We start from the raw sequence: 27,863 nt of genomic DNA, 5'->3' as shown, positions 1-27,863 counted from the left end.
CCTATAATTCAAAGCATCTTTGGTTATGGTTCTTTCTCACCATGATTTTTAACATTAGTTTTAATAATGTGCATTGTATGTGTGAATTTTATAAGCTCAGTTGTGTGGGTCAACTTCTTTATTATCTATCAGCATTGAAAGAGCTGAAAGAGATTGTATTATTCTTTTTAAAATTTAGTTTAGGTTAGCCAATAGAATTGTTGTTAAGTTAATCATAATCATTAGTTTGCTTTGATTGCATAGGGTGATTAGTTGAAGTTATGTGTATCATATATATATATATATATATGATGGATAAAGTGGAATTGATTTCAAGTGCTTCCATCCACTTATTAATATATTGATGGATGTTTTTAAATACTGTGCTTGTTAATGTGTGAGTTTGATTCACTATGTATCCTTGCTATGAATAGTTATCTAAATTATTGCTAGCTACTGGTTCATATTGTGTTTGTAGTGGTGACCTTGGTCATAGAAAATGGGTGTGCTTGAATATTTAGTTTCTTAAAGCCTTAGTGATTGTTAACCAATGGTTATTTCATGTAATTAAGCATGTCACACCCCAAACCCACCTTGTAGAACCCAGTACGCCTACAAACGACCGCACACCCATTATGTATAGCACAATAGGCATGCAAGTCTTCAGAACCTCTCTCAAGACAAATGTACAATCTTAGAGAACTGTAATTTCAAAAGTCAAAATCAAAAATTTACAAAGTTCAAAATTCTAACCTCAAATACAAGCTAGTGTTCTATACATAAATCTAATACTCACATAAACAAAATGACAAGTCAAATTTAGAAATAATCAAGAACACAATCTCCTACTAACTCACTAAGATGTTTGTTGTACTAATCACTCCGGATCTAAAAAAAAATTCAACAACAAGATTATGAGCTTAATAGCCCAGTAAGTACCCACTAAAAAAAATATCAAGATCATAAAAGTTTTCAAATTTCAAAACTCAAACAAAGTATAATAAAATACAAGTTTATCATAATCAAATTTAGAAGTCAAGTTTTTTAATAAAACATAACTGATCAAAAAGTCAAGCATATATATGTCCCAAAAATAACTATTGCCAAAACAAAATGGCAGAGATCATAGATTTACCCTCGGTGACCTGAGCCAGAATATCATAGGTCATAAGTTTACCCTCGGTGACTCGAGTTAAAATTATCATAGGCCGTTATTCTTCACCAACGGAACTGTGGCAAAAATAGTTTCTATTTTACAGGTACATGTTGACACGGTCAAAGTTTAACCCCCAATGATAGGTTTATTACAAAGTTAGTTGAGGACTACAAGTTGCTATATATATCAAAATATGTTATATCCAAACATTTATCAAAATATAATACATAAATTCGATGATCCCGTTTTCAAATAGAAAATAATTCCAATTCATTTTCAAATCTAAACACTTACATATGAATTGCAAATAATAAATAAATAAGTAATTAAAAATATAAATCAAAATAATCGGTATTTTTCTCAAAAATTAAAGATGTTCAGAAAACTTAAATTTTTGAGTATATACATATAATAGGATTTATATGTGGGATACTTACCTGTCGAACGGCCATATTTCAAAATCACACCAATTGAGTTTTCTTGAAAAACCCTATATTTGGGAATAACCCATCAGAATTACAAACAAAATAAATTCTAAAATTCACTGAATGCAAAAACATTTTCAAGACACTAATGAAGCTACCAAAGTCAAGACTAATAACCAATTCCCCTACAACCTTTAAGATTGAAATCAGCATAGGTTTGCAAATTCTAATCAAAATTAGAAATTTCAATCTTCTGAAAAAACTAGACATATACATCTATAACATACCCAAATCTCACAATGATTTGAGATCTATAGAATTTAAGCAATTACTTTTAAAAATCATAAACATGCAAACCAACCAATTTCAGATATATCTTTTCTAATAAAACATATCTCACAACATATAACTTCAAATAAGATTAATATTTCAGAGCATATAACTAACACAAAATTAAACAAATTTCTTATTAAATATGAGTCTTGATTCAACTTCTAAGATACTCAAATTCTTTGATTAATCTTCATGCTTTCTGCATAAATGCCATTGAGCACATCTAAAGAAATCTGATCATATCTCACAAATTACATGGGTAAAAATTCTAAAATTTGGTAGAGCCAAAGATAAAATCATCTTCTAAAACTTTTTTATATAGATATATGTCTAAATAAGAACTTACAATTATGAAATAAATCAAAAACAGATCAAGGCTGCACAGAAATCTTGACCACGTCACCTGCGTTTAAAGCTTATAATTTACAGGATACTTGCGCAAAAATTCTAAAATTTAGCAGTAAGCTAAATAAGACCCCAATCTACAAATTTTCTATTTTGATCACTTCCAAATTCTGTATCTTGGTCTCTCAAAATTAAAGAGGGATATTTGCTATGCTAACAGGAAATTTCTAAATCTTATCCTTAAAGAAAACAAATCAACATTCTCACCAAACCCTAACCCTAACTAGTATCACATCACAAACAAGCATTAGAAAGAGGAGAAACAAAAATAAATCCGGATCTTACCTCAACCACTCAAAATTAAGCACCCACAGAGGTGAGTTACTCGTTTTCATTAACGGAACCACGTTGTGACGAGGAAGAGATGGAGATCTAGATCTCATTTTTTTTTTTTTTCTTAAACTGTAAGACTAAATCAGAAGTAGGCAAAGCTGTAGCTAAGGTTTGAAAAAAACTGAAAACATAAAAATCAATGGCTAGGATTAAATATAACATCAACGGCTAGGATTAAACGGGGGTGGGGCTCACAATCTAAGTCAAGGTGTAATGTTCATGTTTTAGGGTCTTTGCTCGAATTCTAATTTTAGTGTCTGAGTAGATTCTAAAGCTCGGGGATTGCTCCAGGTAACCACACATAAATTATACTATGTATGTATATCATTTTTACACTATCTAAATTTATTAATTTAATTATTTTATATATTCATTATTGATAATTAAATTACTGTTGGTTAGTCAACTATTATTTATTTAATTATTAGTATTTTCAAATTATCTATTAATTATCTAAAATTTTGATTAATTATATATTTTCTCAATTATCTGAATTATTAAATATTTTATTTATTTTCTGGTTATTTATATTTTTCTTAATTGCTTGAAAATTATCTGGATTATTCAGTTATTTAATAATTTTTATAAATTATTGGTTCAAGTTTAAATAATTGATTATATTAATATTATAAAAATGGGATCATAAAATTAGTAGGATTTTTACTTAGCGGTTAATTCCCTATTTTCTTAGTCTTGATTTTATTAGTTATTGTTTTGCGGACATAAAATATTTTGTTATAACAATTGTAGTCTCCAATTAACTATGCATTAAACCTGTTACTGGGGGTTAAACACTGACCGTGTTGACATGTAACTCTGTTAAAAACCTATAGTTTCACATCGTTTCATTGATGGAGAATAACGGCCTCTAACAATCGAAACTCAGGTCACGAGGATAAACTAAATGAATTTTAAACCTTTAACTTTGGTCACCAAGTTTAAATAAATGATATCTGCTATTTCATTTTCGCAATAGCGTATAAATATGGATTTTTTTTTTTAAGCTATGAGATTTATTAATACCCCAATCTTATGTTCTAATCTTGTATGCTATCCCCCACTCAAATCGGATATGCAAATAATAAAGATAATAATTTTTTAAATTTTTAAAAAATACATTTTAATGCAAAACATAATATTTCTATCACATCTTGTCATAATGTATATTTTATAATATTATAAATCTATAAAATATATAATTTTTGTAAATACATAGAAATTCATTGTCAATTATTTTAAAGAAATTAATAATTACAAAAATAATAATAAGTTTGAAAAAAAACTCGAAAACATTATCAAATAGCCTCTTAATTAATATTAATATATATTAATATTAATATTAATATTAATAAAATTTTAATTTTTAAATTGATAATATATCGCTTATTTGAGTATCCCAATATCTTCAATTACTTCTAATACTTCGAATAAATGTATTTAACAAATTTTTTAAAAATTTTAAATTTTGATTAATTATCATTTACTATGAATTAACAATTATTATTTTTATTATTAAAAAAACACAAGAACCCTAACATTGCCTTTGGTGCTTTGAGTGAAATACAGTCCATGTAAAGTTTTTCATTTGTTAAAAATTTTCACTACAATCAATTTCCCTGCAAAGTAAGATTGTAATGTTTGGTATACATAATAAAAGTTGTAATTAAAATATATGTCAACTCAACTGTTTGGTATGAATACATTTTTCGTGCAATTTGCCCTTGATCTAGGTTTCTAAATTGCATTCCTTTTGCCATATAATTAACCCAATCACTTAAATTAAACATTAAATCCATCATCTACTTCTTAGCATATCAAAAATCCAATATCATATATCAAACTAAACAAAATCAAAGATCACAAGAAAACAACCTCAAAGAGAAATCCAAGAAGGTATAGGGCTTATCAATGGGAGCTAGTTGATTAATCAAAGGAATCTCAATTCGAAATCTCTTCTTGAGGGAAAATGGGTACATAAGTTTTAGGCTGGGATTTTGGAAAGAAAGAAGAAACAGGGAGAGGATTTAAAAAACACACACACACACTAAAAGGCCAATATGGGATTCTTGTATTTTCCACACTTTTCACAACTTAACCATCAATCCTTTTTCATTTCCTACCCTCCCCTGGGTGAATCACTTTCTCTCGTCAAAGGGAAGTGATACAAGGGGACCACCTACTTGGCATAGTTCATCTAGAAAATCAAATATGTTGGAATATTTCATAGTCTTAACTTTCCCCCTATAAACAAGCTATAAAAGAAAAAGGACACATTTCTTCATAGGCAAAGTCCTACCATTACTTCTTCTAATCTAAGCCTATGGCTCCGGTGGCCTTCTTCGATGTGAGTCCGATCTATGGTATGATCCTGATCAAAAACATTTCAAGACCGAAAGGGCTTGAATACTAGTTCTCTAAAATTATTCAAACCCCACTTCACTGGGTTCTCTTTTTGCACTTTGCCAGCTTGAGATCCACTGCTAATGGCAATTAGTTGCTCTTCCCTCCTCTCTCCCTATGGATCTAGCCTCAGTCTTGTTTTGAATAGATCTTGAATCCTAGATTCTAGACCTTCGATCATCATTTTTATCTTTATATCGTTTTTAATTTGATTGTGATATCCTTTCCTTCATTTTGGTCTTCTATCTCTAGTTTGATAATGATACCCTTCCTTTTTGGTGTCGGGTATTTCATGCAACTCAAGGGTTGTTTACTTTTATGCTAAATCTTTTAGAGTTGATTATAACAACAAAACATTCAAACTACCATAATAAATCATACATTTATTGATGGATATTCTGATAGTCAAATCATGTAGCTATAGAATGTTTATACCAAGGAAACTTTAAAGATCAATAAGACATTTACTATTAGATATTTTTTTGTTGGCATAACTATTATTATGTATTAACACTTTCTAATAGTGAATTTCCAATTATGTAATAATAGATTGTTTATACCACTAGAATTTTAAAATTGTTAGAATAAATTAGAAGTTTAGTGCCAGATATTCTTCCTTACTATATGTATTGCTATATACTGATTGTTATCTATAATTACAGTCAAATTTCATAAATATATGTTACTATACCAATAGAACTTTAAAACTATCAAAATAAATCAAACATGTACTAACATATATTCATCTATTGGTACAAAAATTGCTATATATTAATGTTTATTTATAGTGATAGTCAAATTCTATAGTTATAAACTATTTATACCAACTAAGCTTTGTAACTGTTAAAATGTATATAATATATATTTACATGCTTCCTTCTGTTGGTATAAACATATGGTATTCTAACAATTTACTAGTTATTATCAACAATGATGGTTAAATTCCATACTTATATAATGTTTATACTAAGAAAATATTATAACTATGAAAATTAATTAGGCATTCACTTACATATTTTCTTTTGTTGGTATAAATCTATCTTATTCTAAAAATGTCATAATCCATCAATATAGATATATAATATACTAACAATATAACCATTCGAACATTGATATAAACTTGAAAAAATAACCACCATTTATTGGGATGATAGTATTTTTTAAAAAAAATTAATTATATATATATATATCCAGATGATAGCTTTGGCCAATATTTGGTCAAGAATAATAGTTTAGAGTGAATGTTTTTTTATTTCTTATGGGTAAAAAAATTTTCTCATTGTTTAATTTTAGAGAAAATTATTTTTTACCCCCTAACAGTTTCAAAACTTCCCAGATAGCCCCTCTAACTTCTGAATTTGCCATACAACCCTTCCTTTTTGTTTCACTTCAATTTTTGCCCCCTGCAGCTCATTCTATCTAGTTCATTTAATTGAATTCAATCTTTACTCTTGAAAATTGTACTTTTAACCATCAAATCTCCCATTTTTTTGCAATTTTTTCAAACATTTTTTGAAAGACCTTGAGCCTCATTGCGCATCTCTAGTGGGCTTCGACCGTTTTCATCGCCTCCTTCTATTGCTATGGATTCTTCAGGTTCGCCTTCTAGTTTGATGGCGGAGTTGGGTGGGAAAGGCTCGGCCTCGGCTCGGCCTTGAAGAGGAAAAGGTCGGCTAGGATCGATATACTAATGGGGGATGTGCTGTGCTTTGGAGAACCGAAGAAATTTGATGGGCGGAAGGAGGATGAGGAGGGTGAGAGGTATTAGGTGTTTTGTAAGAGAGGGAGAAAGAGGCTTGAGATGGAGGACCGATTTAGGGCTTATGTCGATCCCCTTGGAGTTTCTGAATTGGTACATGGTGTGTTTTTTTTAATTCCTATTCATCCAATTTATGTCCATTTTTTGTATGGATAAATTTGAAATTGTCAGAATGTTTATCATGAGGCTGATTGTTGGAAGCACGCTAGCTTAAACACAAACCCGGATAATTAAATGGAAACAAGGTAATTTAAACAAAAATAACTACTGTTAAACCGAAACCAAGACTATTAAACAGAAACGTGTTAACTTAAACAGAAATTCAGATTGATAAACGGAAACAAGATAACTTAAACGAAAAAACTATTGTTAAATGTAAAAAATGTATTCATAAATAGAAACCAAAACTATTAAATAAAAACTAGTAAACTTAATCAGATGCGCATTAACATATAATGTAAAACTATTGAAACCCAACAAATGAAAAGTAAAACATTTAACAATGCGCTTTAATGTAGTTAGATAAATATAAACGAGTAAACTTAAATGGTAACCGAGACTGTTACACGGAAACGTGTTAACTTAAACAGAAATCGGGATTGATAAACGGAAACAATATAACTTAAACAAATACAACAATTTTTAAACGTAGAACGTTAAAATTTATCTTTATATTTAATGTACTTCTTCAACTTCTAATAACTCATATTCAAATTCATATTTTATAAAATCATATTTTAAATAAAGATAATTTTGAAACCCGAACAACAATTAATTAAAAATTAGAGAGGATTTGAGGGGGTAATAATTTCTAAATTCATAGGGAAATATTGATAGAAATCTACATGATTTAAAAGATTACGGTAAAATAGTCTAAAGTTTATAGAACAAGAATTAATTGAGAATTAGAGAGGATTTAAGGGGGTATTATGCAAATAAGCTGATAAATTAGATGCACATTTAATACTAAAGAAGCAAAGAAAGAGAAATGAGAGGTTGTGAGCGGGGTTGTGTCCCTATCATTCTCCCCTTCTTCGCTCCCTTCACTGGGTTATGAATCCCTCGCTTTGCAAAGCTCGGAAGTGAAAAACTGCATCGTTTCTCTCAGCTGCCTTATTCAACTTGGAGCCGGAGAGATTGATCCATATATCAATGAAAAGGTGGCTCTTTTACGTTCCGATTCCCTAAAGTTCTTGTTCTTGTTTTTTTCTATTTTGTTTAATTGATTTGGTGATGTTTTTGGCATTTGACTTTTAAGATCGAATCTTTTTTGGATCATTTTATTGATTTGTTAGTAATTTTGGTTGTTTGATTTTGGCTAGAATCGAATTGAATGGTTATTGTTGCTTGTCATGTGATCATTTTTATGTGATCTATGTTGCAATGAATGAGCGCGTTAACTCAAACAAAAACCTGGATTAATAAATGGAAACAAGGTAATTTAAATCAAAAAGCTATTGTTAAATAGAAACCAAGACTATTAAACAGAAATGTGTTAGCTTAAACAAAAACCGGGATTGATAAACGGAAACAAGATAACTTAAACAAAAATGACTATTGTTAAACGTAAAAAGCGTATTCGTAAACAGAAACCCAAAACTATTAAACAGAAACTACTAAACTTAATTAGATACATAATAATATATAATGTAAAACTATAACACAAATTCTCAATGACTTATTACTGCTTTGCATTCAAGGAATGACAACATAGGTCCTAAAGAAGCTTGCTTCCAGTAACTATTTTCTCCATAACACAGTATCCTTGGGGATCAAATGCTTAGTGAACAAGAGAAAGAAGTGCGGGTCCTCTCTTGCAAGTAGATGAAAGGCCGAAGAGAGGGAAAAAGTTCCACCAATAAAGATGAAGTTCTCTCCGGATTACCCAAAAAAAACATGTTTATCTTATGTTTTTTTTTTCTTTTCAAGCGCCAAAGTAGTTACATAATGGGCATGATGGTCATTTCGCACTATATGGTGGTTGTCCACAACTTCCCATGCAAGGGTAATATCGTTCATGAAAATTTTAACTAACTCTGTTTTGAAAAGTCATTGAGGAAAAAGAGGGGTTTTTGAGGATACTAAAAGTTGGGAGGGGTAATTGTCCATAAAGGAAATTGTCAAGGGGTTTTTGACAATTACCACTTAATTTTATTGATGCTAACAAAATAAAAATATTAAAATAGAGATTTAGAAAATATTCAATTGTCATGCCCCGAACACAGATGGGAATGTCAATAGCTAGGCTGCCTATGTATGGGGATGGGCCCCATGATGTATGCAATACCTCAAATGACATGTAAACCCATCTTCAAAAAAATCAAAAAGGGCACGCTTTCTTTTATTAGTGAAGTAATGTTCAATATAAGTGAAATATTTACAAAAGTATCAATCAACGAAGAAGGTTCACGAGGTAAATTCATACAAAGACTTAATACTTCATGGATATTTCAGAAGTCAATATGATAATATTGATCATCTTCTTCAAAATAATCTAGGTCTCCCAAATGTGCCATATATAGAATCAATTCTTAGTTACCCAAACCCGAATGTCAGACAACATCCACACAATATATACTCTAATCAACCACCCTACCACGTAAAGAAAACCTTAGAACAAAATCCAAAGCAATCATACCTTTAACATATACACAAAATATGTTACTTCTCCCATATATGTCAGAGCACTCTCTTTTCTTAAACATTAGGGTCCGATTGTCAGATACCATCATCAGATTATCAAAATTTTAAATACCAGATGACAAAGTCAGATTATCAGAATATTAGAAAGCGGATATCAGAGTTGAATTATTGAATGCTAGATCAGGATACTGGAATTGGATTATTAGAATATTAGAGTAGACCATTAAATACCATATACCAAAATCAAATTGTCTGAATATCAAAGAAGACCATTAAATACCAAATTACCAAATACCAAAATCAGATTGTCAGAATATCAAAGCAAACATTCATATATTAGATTACTAGATACCAAAATCAGATTATTGAAATGTCAGAGTATAGTGATCTATATAAAAATAAATCAAAGAGGATTTCTTAGTTTTCCAAATGAGAATATCATATATATATATATATATATATATATATATGTAATGGCATTATAAATGCACCTCGTAAATACAACCATATATTGAGTCTACTAGAAATTAATGAACATGCTCTCTCAAAAACACAACCATATATAGTGACAAGTACTGAGTCTACCAGAAATACACCCCGTAATCCAGCAACATGATATATTAGTGAAGTATTCAACACACTCTCCCAGAAATAAACATGATCATGTATATACCCACTGTTCTCTAAAATACCAAAATGAGACAGTATCTAAAATTTTCAAGATTACCATCTAATTATATACATTTGTGTATGAGGATTTATTCACATAAACATTTGTCAAATAACTTCACAGATATGCCAAGATGTGCACATACATATGCGGCCATACATGGACATTTACTAAGAGTACAAACATATGCTAAAATACATATTTTTAATTGTTTTAATAATATTTTAATCCAAAAATATGTTACACCCTACTAAATTAGACAACAAAATTGATGTATGTTTTGCTTTGGACTAAATTTACTCAGTTTCAAAAGTAGAGAGCCTTAAAATACCAAAACGCAAGTACAGGGACCAAAAAGTGAAGCGAGAAAAGTAGAGGGATTATTTTGGTAATTAAATTTTATAGATATATTGATATTTTAATGAAACTTATATTTGCTTGATTTATATTTCAAGTTGATGGTCATCATGAGAATGAAAGTATAGATGAATTATGATGAAAACTGTGGAGTTGATTTTTGAGTTGAACAAATTAATGGTAAGTTGATTATGAGTCTTATAGATCTCATCTGTTAAATTTGATTGAATTTGTTGTAAGATGTTGTGGGCCCCACCAAGAAATTAAATTTTTATTTTAATTTTAAATGTTAATGCTAGGCGGTTACATTAAAATCTTTTTATATTCTTTTTTTTTTTCAGTTTTTGAAACATTAGCCATCTTTTCGCCTCTTTTCATTTTAGATCACTATTTAGGAAAAAAGAGAGAGACCTAGCCTCATCATTATCTCCCTTTTTGAGTGTGGTGTCAGCGGCGAGGACAGGAGAATGGCCTCATCGTCAAGGATTGTTTCACTATTATTGTTGAGGTAAGTTGATGTGGGGCGTATTGAGGAACTAGTCTATTCTTTTCTGGAAAAATAAGACAAACCCTAACTGGGGTATTTTTGTAATTTTTTGAGCGGTGAAGTTTTGGTGTTTTAAGGGCCCCATTTGATGGTTTATGGTTCAACGAGCACAAGTCACTAGATTTGTTTGTGAGTCATGCCGGTTTTTGGTTGAATTCCATCATCTTGGCCTCGAAAACATGGATTTTGTAGTTTTAGGAAAGATTTGATTTGGTTGTATCTTGGCTACGAATCTCCGATATGTATGCCATTTAGGCATTGCCTTTATTTTGTTAAATCTTTTATTTCCCTGCTATAAATTGAAAACTTGTCATTTTTGGCAAAATTTTGATTTATCACCTTTTAGGGTTTATTTTACAGATTTTCCTTGGTCTATTTATTGTAAGCCCTTTGGCTAAGTTTAGTAGTTGATTTTGATGAAATAAAAGTGTTTCTTTTGATTTTTTTCCCCTCTGAAATCCCTGTGTATTCTCAAACTAAACAAGGTTTTAGTCCTTGTTGTTAGACTTGGGTATTCTCAGACTAAACAAGTCATCAACCTTATCATTACTTGGCATTCGTTTACTGCATCAGTTGACAACAAAGTTTTCGTTCGTTCGTTCGTGGAGAAGACATGGCACCTAGGCGTGAGCAGAATCTTCAAGAGATATATGAGCACAATCAAAATGACCCAATTGTAGCAAAAATTGGGACAGATGATGGAGCAGATGGTGGATTGAAAAATGGAGCATCTAATAGAACATCTAAACCAAAGGATGAATGCGCTTATGGGCAATCAGGTACCAAACTTCACCCAAACTAATGTTGATCCAAGCGAAGGGGTGACTTGATATAGGAAGGATCTCTCATAGTATGATTAGAGATGCTGGGAGGCGGGTATGCGCACAAAGATTCCTGAATTCCATGGAAGCTTGCAACCAGAGGCATTCCTTGATTGGGTGGTGACTGTGGAGGGAATTTTGGAGTTCAAAGGCGTGCCGGAAGATAAACATGTACCTTTAGTGGCGACCAGACTTCAGAACCGAGCAACTATATGGTGGCAACAACTGAAATTTACATGAAGCAGGCTAGGAAAACAGAAAATTTGTACGTTGGAGAAGATGAAGAAGCATCTGCGTGCACAATTTCTTCCCTACAACTTCCAGAGAGTGATGTACCAAAGACTTCAAAATTTGAAGCAAGGCACTAGGTTGGTAGATGACTATACCACTGGATTTTACCAACTCGTGGCAAGGAACGAGATCCAGGAGATAGAGGATCAGTTGTTAGCACGATACAATATTAGAGGTTTGAGGGTACAAATTCAGGATACAGTTAATATGTTTGATCATGTTTCTGTATCTATGGCACACTTGAGGGACTCTACAGGTGGAGAATCAATGGTGACGTAACCCTAGTTTTGTTGGTGGCTATGGTAGCAACAACAAGCATCCTAGTGGCATGAACCTTGTTGAAACAGGAGGGCTTACTAAGAATGCCAACACTACAAAATTTTCCAACAAGGCTACTAGTGGAGAAGTGGGTCATAGGCTATCTGAATGCCAGAAGGTGGCCGGGAAGAAAGTACTTCTCATTGATGCGACCGATCTCAAGGAGGAAGAAAAAGAAATGGTTGTGGATGAGCAACCAAATGATGAGGAAACCAAAAAGTTTATCAAAGGAGATGTGGGTGCTGCATTGGTAGTTAGGCGGTCTTGTTTAACACTAAGAGTTGTCAAGGAGGATTGGTTGAGGACCAACATATTCCAAACTCCTTATACCATCTTGGGAAATGTATGTCGTTTAGTGATTGATGCAGGTAGTTGCGAGAATATTGTGTCTGCAACTATCGTTCAAATACTGGGGATCAAAACTGAGGAGCATCCTAAGCCTTATAAGCTTGCATGGCTCAAGAAGCGGGTAAGGTAACCGTGTCTCAATGTGCTTTGATCTCTTTTTCTATTGGATTAAAATACAAGGATGCCATTTAGTGTGATGTGGTCGCTATGGATCCATGTCATTTGCTATTTGGGAGACCTTGGTAATATGATCGGAGCTTCATGCATGATGGTAGGACCAATACTTATAGCTCTACAAGGGATGGAGTGAAGATTGTGTTACTACCTAGGGATACCGTTCAATTGAACCCTGCTAGGGACAGTATCAATTTACTAACCTTGGCCAGATTTGAGAAGGAGATACAGGAGTCAGATGTGGTCTTTTCACTGATAGGGAGCGGGGTTACAATTGAAGAAGCAATTCTAGAAATCGTGATGCCTATCGTAGCTAACTTTAAAAACATATTTCTTGAAGAATTACCTGATGAGTTGCCACCATTGTGTGACATTCAACGCCAAATTGATTTAGAACCTGGTGTGGCCCTTCCAAATCATCCTCACTATCGAATGAGCCCGAGCGAGCATGAGGAGCTGTGGAGACAAGTGGAGGAATTGCTGATGAAGGGGCATATTCGGGAGAGTTTGAGTCCTTGCGTAGTTCCAACCCTTCTGACACCAAAAAAATATGGTTTATAGAGGATATGCGTGGACTGCAGAGCCATCAACAAAATTATGGTTAGGTACAGATTTTCTATTCATCGCTTTGATGACTTGTCTTGACCAACTCAATAGGGCGACCATATTTACTAAGCTGGATTTGAAGAGCAGGTATCACCAAATACTTGTTAAACCCGATGACGAGTGGAAAATGACATTCAAGACGTGAGAAGGTTTGTATGAATGGTTGGTCATGCTCTTCGGGTTATCTAGCGCACCTAGAACTTTTATGCATGTGATGAACTAGGTTTTGAGGCTATTTCATTAGAAAATATGTTGTTGTGTACTTTGACGATATTCTAATTTATAGTGCTAACCCCAAGGAACATCTTGAGCGATTGCAGGATGTTCTTGAAGTGCTTCGCAGGGAATGATTCCATGCCACGGCTAAGAAGTGCGTGTTCATGACTTCCAAGATGACATTCCTTGGTTACATGATTACTAGGGAGGGACTACAAGTAGATGAGTCCAAGGTGGAAATAGCAAAGCAATGGCCGCGACCCAACACCCTAATGGAGGTTCGTAGTTTTCATGGGCTGACCTCATTTTACAGAGCAATTCATCCCTCACTTTAGTAGCATCATGGCTCCATTGACGGATTGCATGAAGAGACAGAGAAGAAGTTTAAACTGATCAAATTGCGCCTCACTGTATCTCCAATCATGATATTGCCAGACTTCCACCAACCTTTTGAATTACATTTTGATGCTTCCAAAGTTGGGATAGGGGTAGTTCTGACTCAGAACAACAAGCCCATCACCTATTTCAGTGAGAAACTGTAAGGTGCCTGGATGTGGTACAGTACGTATGATGTGGAGTTCTATGCCGTAGTGTAGGCCGTCAAGCATTGGAGTCATTACCTATTTCATAGAGAGTTTATCTTGTACATTGATCACAAGGCGCTAAAGCATCTACATCAGCAAGATAAAGTGTCATAGAGGCATGCTTCATGGGTTGCTTATCTAGAATGCTTTACCTTTCGTGGTGAAGCACAAATCAGGGTGACAAATAAAGTAGCCAATGCATTGTGCTGGAGGAAGACTCTTCTAACCAGGAAGCACATTGAGGTACCTGGGTTTAACTCATTTTGTGAATTACTTGCATCTGACTCCTATTTTTCTGGTGTTCTGGATAGAGTTAGAGATGGGGAGGAGACCGATTTCTTGCTCCATGACAGTTTCCTGTTCAATGGTAATCAGTTGTGCATTCTGGATTGTATCTTGAGGCCATAAATCATTAAGGAGCTATTTGGTGAGGGCCATGTATGGAGGGACAAAACCTTGCAATTGATTAAAGCATCATACTTTTGGCCAACTATTCGCAAGGAGGTGGAACGGTTTGTACAGAGGTGTCAAATCTGCCAAGTGTCCAAAGGCACAGCTACTAATGCAGGGTTATACGTGCCGCTCCCAATTCCTTCTCAACCTTGGGTTGATGTCAGCATAGACTTCATGATGGGATTACCCCGTACATGGTGAGGTAATGACTCTATCTTCGTAGTTGTTGATCGGTTTCCTAAAATGATTCATTTCATATCTTACAAGAAAACAATAAATGATGTAAACATGTCTCAGTTATATTTTCGAGAGATATGCCATTTGCATGACTTACCTTCGTAGATTGTTTCTAACAGAGACACCAAATTTTTGAGCCATTTCTGGCGAAGCTTATGGAAGATGGTGAACACCCAGTTGAACTTAAGTAGTGCATATCATCCACAAATGGATGGATAGACGAGTCGTTAAAAAATCTTTGGGTAACTTGTTGAGATGTCTAGTTGGGGAACATGCGAACAGTTGGGACCAAAAAATATGCCAAGCCGAATTTGCTTACAATCATGCAGTCAACCGCAATACTTGCTTCAGTCTCTTCCATGTGGTGTATGTGTTTGTTCCCAGAGGACCTCTTGACTTGTGCCAGTGCCTAACAAGACCAGACTCCATGGGAAGACAAGAAACTTTGTTGTTGGGTTACAAGGAGTTCATAAGGTGGTATAGGATAATTTAGAGAAGGCTACAAGGAAGTACAAAGAAAGTGCTAACTAAAAGACATAGGCATCTGGAGTTTGAAGTTGGCGATTATGTGTGGGCTGTCCTGACCAAAGAAATGTTCTCTGTAGGGGAGTACAACAAGTTGTCCATCAAGAAGATTGGACTGGTAGAGATCATTGAGAAGATCAACCCTAATGCTTCTGACTCAAGCTACCAAGCCATATCTGGATGGCAGATGTGTTCAACGTCAAGTACTTAGTACCCTACTATAATAATTCCTCAGATGATGATAATTCGAGGGTGAATTTTGTTCAACCTGGAGGGAATGATGTGGGGCGTATTGAGGAAGGTATAATATCCGAATTAGTCCCTCTACTTTTCTCTCTCTTTCTTTTTGGTCCCTCTACTCAGAAATGTGCCCCACTAATCCCTCTACTTTTGAAAATGACCTAATCTAATCCCTCTACCCTTAATCTCTTCCCATCTAGTCCCTCTACTCTTGAAAATACAGCCAATAATTGGCCTATTTTAGAGTAGAAGGGACTAAGTAGAACCATTTTCAAGAGTAGAGAGACTACTTGGGAGCATTTCTTAGTAGAGAGACCAAAAGGGAAGAGAGAGAAAAGTAGAGTGACCAATTCAGGTATTATACCTATTGAGGAACTAGCCTGTACTTTTCTGAAAAAATGGGACAGATCCTAACAGGGGTATTTTGATAATTTTCTGAGTGGTGAAGTTTTGGTGTTTTGAGGGTCCTATTTGATGGAAAACAAGTCAACGAATTCCATCATCTTGGCCTCGAAAACATGGATTTTGTCGTTTTAGGAAAAATTTGATTTAGTAGTATCTTTGGCTACGAATTTCGGATTTGTACTCCATTTTAGGCATTAGCTTTATTATGTTAAATCTTTTATTTCCCTGCTATAAATTGAAAACTTTCCATTTTGGCAAAAATTTTTATTTGTCTCCTTTTAGGGTTTATTTTACTGATTTTCCTTGGTCTATTTATTGTAAGCCCTTGGGCTAAGTTCAGTAGATGATTTTGATGAAATAAAAGTGTTTCTTTGATTTTTTTTTCTTCTAAAATCCCTGGGTATTCTCAGGCTAAACAGGGTTTTAAGTCCTTGTTGTTTGACTTGGGCATTCTCAGATTAAACAAGTCATTAACCTTATCATTACTTGGCATTCGTTCGCTACATCATAAGCGTCCTTTTCCTTGGATCTTTGGCTAAATTGTAGAATTGTTATTGTTGTTTTCTAGATATTGATCTGTTAATGTCAAATGTTAGTGATAGATAGGCTAGGTTAGCTTCTCGTTTGAGGAGTTTGAGATTGATTTGATAGGTTTTAGATTTTCATTTTTGATAATAGAAGAAACCCCTCTTCAATTTTAGGGGTCTTAAAGGCAGAATTTGGAGGAGGCTAAAATAAAAAACTTGTAGAGTTCGACGTTGGCTAAGTACTTGCAAAATATCAAATTTTATCCATCTATAGTTTGTGAGATATAGCCTTATTAGTGTAACTATCTTGAATGATATTTTTGTGCAAAACATGAAGATTTATAGGTATTTTTGATGATCATGGACACTGAATTGGGTGAGATGAAAAATATGTAAGTTGTTTCTCATTAAGTAATCTGAGTTTCAATAAAATATCATTATTAGAGTTGTATATTGAGAGATATACATTTTTGAAAGAAATATGTCTGAATTATATGTCTGCAGAAATAATCAGAGATTCAATTGAATGATATAATTTGAGTAGTACTCCAAATAATGTAAATTTCAGATATATCATAGTTTTAAATGTCTACTTTTCTTAGGATCTTGAATTTTGTGATTTGGGAAAATATAGAAAAAGTTATGTTAAATTTAGTTCTCAATGGTATGAGTCCTACTTGAATCATGCTTTTGTTAACCTTCTTGTATATATTTCGATTCTAATGAGTTTCTTTGTTAGGGTACGGAAGGTTTAATTGTTCGAGTAGGGAGAATTGATCACTTTGGTTGGGTGGTTAAGAATTTCAGTGTTATGCACAACCTTCTGATGTGGTTGCAATGCTTTGGAAGTTAAGTAAGGTTAGGATAGCACTTTGTTAAATTTTCTTGCTGGTTTTAAATAGGTTTTTTAGATCCTTGAAAATTATTCTCAAATTTAGGGTATTTTGATGAAACTTGTTCAATTTGGGATTTTGAGTTTTTTTGGGCATTAATCAAGTATCCTGTATAAAAATCCTATTATATATACACGTGAAAAATCTTGGATTTTTGTACTTCTAAAATTACTTGAGAAAAATACTGATTTATGTTTTTAAATGATTATAAGTTATTATCTAATCATTTCATTATTAGTATTAACACTTTTATTTTTTATTTTTGTTACATGGCATTATTTATTTTGGCGTATTTCTCAATTGTTTATTTATATATTATTTGCAATTCATATATAAATATTTAGTTTGGGAAATAATTGGAATTATGTTTTATTCAAAAACGGTATCAATGAATTTCTCTATTCTGTTTTGACAAATGTTTGTACACGACATATCTTGATATAACAACTTGTAGTCCCCAATTAACTTTGCAATAATCCTGTCACTGGAGGTTAAACACTGATCGTGTCAACATGTACTTCTGACATGAAAACTATAGTTTCACACCATTCCGTCGGTGGAGAATAACGGCCTCTGATATTCTGGCTCAGGGTTACCGAGGGTAAACAAATAAGCTCTGAAATTCGACTCGGGTCACCGAGTTTAAATATATGAATTCTGATGTTTTGTTTTAGCATTAGTTATTTGGCAAAATATATGCTCGTTCATTTTGTTTAATTATATTTGTTTGAAATATTTTGATTTCTGGGTTTTATATATGATAATTATTATACAATGTCACTCTTAAGTGTGATTTTGAAATTTGTGAAATTTTTATGTGATCTTGGTATGTTTTGTAGTGGGTGCTTATTGCGTTTTCAAGCTCATAAATAGTTATTTTCTCCTTTTCAAATCATGAGTAAGTGTGTGGTGAATAGCTTAGTGGGGACCGTTGAGTGAATACCAGTTCATTAGCATGTAAATAGTTCTTATTCTTGTAAACCCAGAACTTGCTATTTGTTTAAAGCTTCGACTTTTATATTTTAGATTTTCCTCTGATCAGTAGTTGTAAACCTATCTATTTGTATCCCTTGAATTCCTTTGTTTTTGTGAAGTTGTTAATTTGTTTTACTTTTTTTTGTTTTGTGAGACAGATATTGAGACCTTATGTGCCCACTTGGTCTTGGCCTTGTGAGTATGCGGCTGCACCTGGTTCGATGAGCAGGGTTCGAGGCGTGACAGATGTTCTTATGAGTGTATAGTTTTTAGTTCATTAATAGATTAGCTTCTATAATGTATATTTTTAGTTTTAGTGTCTGAAATGTGACAGATTTGTGACTGGTTTGTTGTTAATTTTCTTTCTTTGATTATTTAAAATATGGGAAACAAAGGAATTGGATTTTATTTCGGTGTTTGGGATTCAAAATATTGAGTAGTTCTATTGAGCTCTATGAAACTATAAGTCTATGTATTAGATTATACTCTATTCTAATTGTATAATAAATTTTATCTTTTTTTTTCTTATATTGATAAACATACAAAGGAGCATTTTTTTGTAAGTTTCTATATTATCTCTTGGGTGGATTGGTATTAAATAATTAAAAAAAAACCAAAATTGATAATTGTATTCTCATCAAGGGACAGAGATGAAGAGACTATTACCCGTCAAGAGTCAGTGATGGGGATGGGGAATCCCTACCAAGTTAACACCCTAGGCACAATATAAGCCACTAAACTCATAATCACTAAATCTTTCTCCTAATTTTAAGTAAAAATGAATCAACCATCTACTACTTGGACACATGCATGCCATCGATTTAAAGAAAGAAATACAACTATTTTTCCCCCTCTTACTCTAGGAAGAACACAAACTTCTTAGAAACAAAAGGAAATAAAGGAAATCTCTCAATATCTTAACGTAAAACAGACCAACAAAGTCAAGTTACCAAACCTAACAAATTTGGGTATACAAAGTATGAATCATTAATATTACTAAACAAATTTGGGTATATTCTCTATTTTAAAATTTTAGATTAGACATATTTTTAAACACACCGTAGCTTCATAGGTGTGTGATTTGGATGTTTACTTTATGATTAAGTTATTACAATAAAAAATGTATGCATGTTCAGGTAGCTTGACCATACTTTAAAAAAAAGGTAGAATTGCCGAAAAAAACCCCTAAACTTTGCCATATTGCCAAAAAACCCCCCATAGTTTTGCAATCCCCAAAAACCCCATCCTTTTCCACTCCATGATTTTCAAACCCCCAAAGTACGTAACAGCATTAAACGGAGTGTTTTTAAATTTTATGGATGAAAATGCCCTTGCACGGAAAGTCGTGGCTGCACCCATTTTGGCGGTGTGAGAGGAAGTGGGTGGGTTTTTCTTAGGACTACAGCTACTTGTCTTCTCTCAACTCGCATCTCCAGCCATTTGTCTTCTCTCAACTTGCGTCTCCAGCTCTTCCCTTTCCACCGGGGTCTGGAAGGAGAAGTCCCGCGCAAGTATTCGGCATTTCATCACTTTGCAATCTAATGTATTGATTATAGTTTTTTGTTAACTATTCTATTACGAAAAAGACATTTTTTTCGGTTTTGTTTTTGTGATATTGTTTTTTTCTTGGAAGACATTGAAGCCTCGCATGGGGATTTATCGGCTCGGGGTTTTTGTTAGTCTCGAGGGAGATCTCTCCGCTATGGTTTTTTTGTTTTTGTTTTTACATTTTCATCCGTAGTACACGATCGAAATGGTTTTTGATTGTTGTGATTTGTGTAATGTTTATAATCTACGTTTACCCTTTCAGTTGATATGGTTGCAGTTGTAAAAATGAGGTCTCCGTTTAAATAATGAGTTTTTACAGTTTAAGTTTTGTTGTCTCCGTTTAACTATTTGTATCTCTGTTTAATAATATAGGTCTCTGTTTAACAAATGATATCAATGTTTAAGAATTGAGAGTTTACCGTTTAACAACTTATATTTTCCGCTAAAGCATTCGGCATTTCATCAGCTCCCAGTCTAAGGTATTGAAACTCTCTATTTAAAATAACAAACTCTCTATTTAAAATAACAAAGTTTCTGTTTAAAATACCGTTTAAGTATCAGTTTCTCCCTTTAACTTGATTTTTTTCTGTTTAACATTTTCTTATTGTATTATATCAACTTAATTACAATGTAATGTACCTAAAATACAAATCTCTGATAAAAATAAAATGTTCACTTAAGACAATACAATACAATATTCATTTTCTTATTCAATATCAACTTACTTAAAATACAAATCTCTGATAACATTCATTCCCTTTAACTTTATTTTGCTCTGTTTAAATTTCATTTTCTCAGTTTAACATTTTCTTATAAAGTATCAACGTAATTACAATGAAATGTACTTAAAATACAAATCTCTGATAAAAATACATTTAATACAATACAATACAACATTCATTTTATTATTAAATATCAGCAGTAATTACAATGACCTTTACTTAAAATACAAATCTCGATAAAAAAATAGAATGTAAGACAATACAAAAAAATTCTCTGCTTTAAGCTTCAAACTCTCCGCTTAACGGACGACGTAACTCATCACGGACCTCGGAATCGTCCCAAGTATACCTTTTGAATAGGGTGTCCACAACACTCGCTCTAGTCGCACCACATTTTTTTATAGATCAAGTTCTTTTTTTAAAGGATATGTGATGAACCTTCTTCCGTAATCATCTCGCAATCAACTTGTAAGTGAAACCTTCTTTTTCTTCACCCAAGGCGAAACGTACTTTGCGCTCATTGCTTACCTGAGAGCAAGAAGGCGAGCATTTCGCCTTTGGGCAAGAAAAAAAGAAAGTTTTTCACCTACAGAGTTGTTTACGGATGACAAGAGGAAAAACAATCATGACACATCCCCAGTAAAAAAAGTTTATGATCTAAAAAAAATGTGGTTTGAATGGAGCGAATGTCATGAACACCAAATGTTCGACTCGACAGGATGACCATCACACAAGAAGAAGAAGAAGAGGAAGAGGAGTGGTTGCGCCAGTAGAGTATGTTCAACGAAAATGGTTCTTCCTTCCCATTTATATCGCGAAATCCAACGAAAGATCGTCGCGGCTTCGGCTTCCGATTTTTATGTGCGACGGGAGTGGAAACACTTGGGTAACCGAGCGTGCATTAATTACACTTGGGGAACCGCTGGCACCATCACGTTGTATATTTTAAGCGGATAAAAATATAGTTTAAACGATAAAAAAAAATTTAAATAGAGAAACCAATATTTAAACGGTAACAGATGTATTTAAATATAAAGTTCAATATTTAAACAATACTAAGAAGTATATACACAATGCCTACTCGACAACAGATTCATTGCACGATCTGCGATTGTGACCAGAAGCGTGGCAATGGCTACAACGCAACTTGCGGACCGGAAGAGTGTCAATGGCTACAACGCAACTCACCGTCCTCGGATGCTTACAACTTGATCCTCTTTCGTCTAGGACGCCCAGGTTGCCTTCTCGTCACAGGCATCGGTCTCGTTGTCGACAACACCGAAGGTGACATGGAAAAAACCGTTATTTCCAGTAGGATACGATACCACATCATCGGTCTCCTTGTCGACGACACTGTATTTGACGTGAGAAGTTAAACAATAAGTTAATAAGTTAAACGGAGATAATATTGTTTAAATGGAAACTTGATAAATTTAAACATAGACATGGATAATTAAATAATAATTAGCTTCTACAACTATATAAACATAAACGAGAAGAAACTTACAACGAGCAGAACTCATTTTCAGTAGGACACGATGCCACATCATATGTCTCAACAACAAGATCAACAACAGTACATTTGAAGATGGAGTGCACGTGACGCATGAGACAAACCGTTTTATGTCCATCGGGTGTGATAAACTTCACCCTGACACGGGAAATATCGAGACCCCATCGCGCACATATTTCAGCTAACACTCATTCCCAAGAAGTCAGCACCGTGAACATTAGCACTAGACCCTCCCCGTTGTATCTAGCAATAGCACAAAAACTCTCCATAATTTAATCAGAAGAGCTAAAATTGAGTACACCAAATGAGAAGAAGAAAAAGAAGAACAAGAACAAGAAGAACAAGATATGAGCCTTCTAAACTTTGTTTGAGAAAAAGCAAGCAGGAGGCAAACAAAATTGGAAAACTATGCATAAAGTTCGGACATGATATGATTGGGCGCCATTTTTCCCTCCTTTTCAAGGGCAAAAAAGGAATTTCATATCATGGACCCACTTCAACTTACCGGCGGGGGGTTAAAGAGAATGTAAAATATAACGGAGGGCTGTCCGGGGTGTGCAAAAGTTGGAGGGGGTTTTTGGGAAGTTTTGAAAATGACGAGGGGTGAACAGTAATTTTCCCTAAAAAAACATGGCTAAAGATCACACAGGCAGTTATTATATTAAATAAATAAATAATAAAATAAATAAAGAATGCAAGCTAATAACAAGCATAAATTGAAGACTAATTAAATTCTGAAAATTGTAAAAGTTCATAAGTTCTAAATGGCTATTTCATACAACAAAGGAGAAATATAATTTCAATAAGGATCAACATGGTGGAAAAAAATTAATTCATGTCACAACAATTTTAATTAATAGCTTTTTTAGTAATGGTAATTTAATCAAATTCTATTATTCAATTAGAACATTGGAGATTTAATATTTATTTTAATTTTTAAATGTAAAATATGTTTAATTTTTCTTTGGGGGAAAGATGAAAAGGGGCGAGGGAATCATTGAAGTGGATTAACTCCCTCCCATTTCTTCTATTTCAACTGTTTTTTTTTCTTTAATTTTGATGATTGAAAGGCCGATCATTGGCGTTCTCTACAAAGTGATAGATGGAACCAAATAGTTGAGTTCGTCTTTCCCCTTGGCTGTGATAGCAGGATCAGAAGGAAAAAAAACGATACTGAGATCAGCTAAAACAAGATGATACCCGAAGGGAATTACTAAATAAACTCCTAATTAAGGCTTGGCCAACTAAGACTTTTAACTTTCTATACATTTTTATTTCCTTCGTCTAATGCAAGAGTTCCACGTCTGGGAAGGCTTATTCACCAACTAAGCGTTATCGACTTTCACCAGCTAGCCTCGCTTGTGAAGCTGTGAGCAAAGCTCTTATTGGCTATAGATATGGGTCACTCGTGTTAGTTGAAGAAGATTTTTTCTCAATAAAAGAATTGAAATTTTATATAAGCCACTTCTCTTCACTCCCCTTCATTTGAGGGTTTTTTTTACAAAAATGAATACCAATACTATTGGAAGTGATATTAATTTCTAACCGCTTTCAAAGGTGTGTCATTCCTCTCACTCCACTCCCAAACTAACGCCCCTTGCTTTAGCTTTTTATATATTTATATAGTGTATTCCAAAATTGTTTGTTTTATTATTAAAAACTATATATAAAAAGATATTGACGTAATTCGCATCTTATGTATGTCACTTTCATAGGTATTTTTTTCTCACACACCAAACTAGTCAATATAATAACTCATCAATATCCTAATATGATCGAAAACAACTCAAGTAAATATGTTTATCAAAGTAATCTCACTTTTATAAATTTCCAAACAGCATGTAAATCAATATGAGAATATTTTTATTCCATGAACCAAACATAAGATTGAAAAAACGTACAATGGTACAAGAGGGACTATGGTGCCTCTTCTTTCGAAGATTTCAATGTTATGAAAAGTTTTTAGGACTTGTCTTTTTCTATTGTGTTGTTGTAGCAAATATAAAGAAAAAAAAATAGGGATTTTATAGAAAGAGAAAAATGAGCTTTGGATGTATTTAAGACATGAATTTGTCAGAATGCTGGATAATTTTCTTTTTTGTATTTTAATTAAATTGCCAGTGAAAAGTTTCTCTAAAGAGACTATTATTTTGTTAAATCAGTGGACGAGTACTTGCACGGCCTGGAAAAACAAGTGAATAAAATATATTCGTTAGAAGGCAAAACGCGCTGCATAGCATGAATCTATTCTGTAAGCTGAGCAACCTGAGAAAGAAGGTCAGTAGAGGAAGGAGAATCTGAAGCGGAGACAGAGGCAGCATGAGGAGAGAAAGCAGGAGATCGAGAAGGAGGGCGAGACTGTGATGGCTGTGGTTGATGACGTTGCTGAAGCTTCAGACACTGATTCTTCATATGACCATGACGCTTACAATAATGACAGATAATAGAAGACCGAGAAGTGTTTGATGAAGCAGGCGCTGGTGACACAGAAGGGCCAGAGGATACTTTAGTGGAACATGGAGAGGTCACAACAAGAACTGTGTCTGCAGGGAGAAGCCGTGGAGATAATGTGCTGAGACGAGTTTCTTCAGCAATCACACTACGAATAACATCGTCAAATGATGGAAGAGGGTCTCGATTAAGCAATTGGCTGCGAACAGCCTCAAAATCAGGACGAAGACGCATCAGAAATTCGAAGGTGCGCTGTACTTGGCGAGACTGAGTGCGAGATTTGCAACATGTGCATATTAGGCAAGTAGACTCCTCTAAGGAATCAATCTGACGCCACAGGGACCGTAGGTCACTGACATATTCTCTGACAGATCGCTCGCGTTGCTGAATGTGAGTAAGATCTTGCAAAATGGCATACTGACGAGCAGAGCTGGAATGCTCAAACATATGGCCTAAGTGTTCCCACATTGCATGAGCAGTGGGAAGGTGTCCAATTTCCATACGAACATCAATCTCACAAGACTGACAAATAATGGTCATAGTTCGACGATCAGCAAGTGTCCAGGAAGCATCAGGGGTGGTCGGTTGGGGAGAGGTACCGTCGACATGGCTAAACAAATCCATACCAAGTAATGCAATGCGTACAGTAGTAAACCATTCACGATAGTTGGAACCATTTAATTTGACATCAATGGTAGATAGAAAATGTGGAGAAGATGATGTCATTTTTATATATATATATATAGGAAGATATAGATATATAGATATGTATATATATATATATATATATATATATATGAAGATATAGATATAGAAATATATAAATATTTAACTATATATATATAGATACTGCTTAGGAATCTGACTAAAGGAAACGGTCAAATGGGGACTTAAGCCGGAAAAGTAGAATTTTTGTTATATATATATAATAATATATAGGATAATATATAATATAGAGAGGAATAAAAGCAAAGAATTAAAACAAGGAGAAAATGCCAAGGGCTTGGGAACTTGATATGCTCGAAGTTGTGCCTAAAAAAAGATGGTGCATGTCTCTTGGTCGGCTCATCGCTAGGGCGGCTCCCTGCTCATCGGGGAGAGCATGCATCATCGGGTCATCGAGTTGGGAGTTGTCGCCAGCGATCATCTGCAGCAGTGCAGCTTGTACGAGTTATCATCGGGCGGCAGCGTAGCTTGTACCGGTTGGGAGTTGCCGAGAATTCAACGACTGTGGTTTGACAAAACGCAATAGAAAGCTAACAAAGCTTGACAGGACATTGGCAATGGTTTGCTGCTCGGCGGAGATACCATGAAGACGAAGGCTGACAACAAAGTCTTGACAAAGCTCAAGGGAGAGCTAACGAAACTAACAAAGCTTGACAGGGAGCAAACAAAGCTCGACGGGGAGCTAATGAAAACTAGACGGAAAAAGAATTCCCGAGCAAGACAAAAACTCATCGGAGAGTTAACAAAGACGCCAGGAGATCGGCCCAGCATCTCGATACCATGATAGACAAAGTATGAATGAAGAAATGAATGTGTGTTCATTAGAGTGAAACCAACCCATATAAATACAAGAAGAATGAATACATGAGTAAGTGTATACGTATAAGTATATAGTATAAGTACAAGTGATATATTACTCTAACATCATTTATATAAAAAAATAGAATAAAAGCAAAAATTAAACAAACGAGAAACCACAAATTTGAGAGAATACATAAGACTTAAAAAAGAGAACATCACAACACAAAACATGGGGAGAAGACAAAACAACTGATCCATTAGGAGTGTATTAGGAGTGTATTACCAAGACAAAATAAAAACTCCCTAAAAAGACAATACTAGGGTGAGGGATACTCATAGGAGCCTTGGCGGACCTCTCCTCACCAAAGCCACCTGCTCCTGCTATCTCATCAAGGAATTCTACAAAACTCCAAGCTATATCGGATGGTTGAGATGGAATCATCTAACTGTTTTTTTCTCCTTTGGTGTCTCTGAAGTCTCTCACATAAAAACTTTGTCTCAGTACAATCATGAAGGTAATCGTTTAATAAAACACCAATACTCTATGTAAAGGATCAGTGGCGGAACCAGGATTTACTAATAGGAGGGGCTAATTCAAAATGTAAACAAAAAAATTACATTCAAAAGCCAATTGCTCGAAATGTAATATAGTGAGATAACATAACTTTTGATTAAAACAACCATACAAATTTGAATATATATTAGAAAAAAAGTATAAAATAGCTAATTGTACACACTCGAACTAGAACCAATGTCAGCTTCGGTACTAAAAATGTGAGGCAGGTGCTTAAGAGAAAGTAGCTACATTTGCCGAGTTTGTAATTTTTGAAAACATTATAGAAACTCCTAAGTCCCCAACATTTATAAAATATGCATCATGCCATGCATCATAATATAGCTATTTTCTATTGATATCATCCATCCCCTCTTGTTCTATGTCAACTCTATAATATAGATTTTTTTTTCTTAGGTTTGTATTGATTTTTTAAAATATTTAGATTTTGAATGGCAAAGTTATTAAATCATTATTTGAAATTCAAAATTCTTAATTTAAATTTTAATAAAAAAATCTGAATTAAATCCAAACTTTGATAGCATTAAAATTCAAATTAAGACTATTAGTGAACATTTCATTTGATTTAGAATTTCATTAAAATTACACTTGTATTCTTCATAAAATTTAAAATATAATTTAAAATATAAATGAAAATCTGAGCTTTGTTAAGATTAAATCATATGCGATATTTCATTTGATTTTGAATTTAAAAAAAATCATAAATTTTTAACAAGATAATCTTGGAAAGTTAATGTAATTTTTATAAATTTTAGATTACCAATAAAGTAGAAGACCTCAGAGACTTAACAAAGACCTCAAAGACTATAATTTATTCGAACTTGTAAAAATATATTAAATAAGAACAATAAATTTTTAAAAAAATAACATATATTATTTTATAAGTTTTCTAAATGGAGGAGTAAAAC

The 27,863-nt window shown here is 33.5% G+C and overlaps 1 protein-coding gene across 1 annotated transcript; it reads left to right on the top strand.

Moving 5' to 3' along the window:
* The first annotated feature begins 12,107 nt into the window (after positions 1-12,107).
* LOC120250414 lies at positions 12,108-15,791 on the top strand. Its single transcript, XM_039259237.1, has 6 exons — positions 12,108-12,375; positions 12,467-12,911; positions 13,172-13,478; positions 14,120-14,319; positions 14,677-14,756; positions 15,661-15,791. The coding sequence occupies exons 1-6, from the start codon at positions 12,108-12,110 to the stop codon at positions 15,789-15,791; spliced, it is 1,431 nt and encodes a 476-aa protein (XP_039115171.1).
* The last annotated feature ends 12,072 nt before the right edge of the window (positions 15,792-27,863 follow it).

Source organism: Dioscorea cayenensis, chromosome 3, assembly GCF_009730915.1.
Source record: "Dioscorea cayenensis subsp. rotundata cultivar TDr96_F1 chromosome 3, TDr96_F1_v2_PseudoChromosome.rev07_lg8_w22 25.fasta, whole genome shotgun sequence".
In the NCBI taxonomy this organism is placed as follows: Eukaryota; Viridiplantae; Streptophyta; class Magnoliopsida; order Dioscoreales; family Dioscoreaceae; genus Dioscorea; species Dioscorea cayenensis.
The sequence above is the reverse complement of the archived record's forward strand: the minus strand, read 5'-3'. Positions and strand labels throughout refer to the sequence as shown.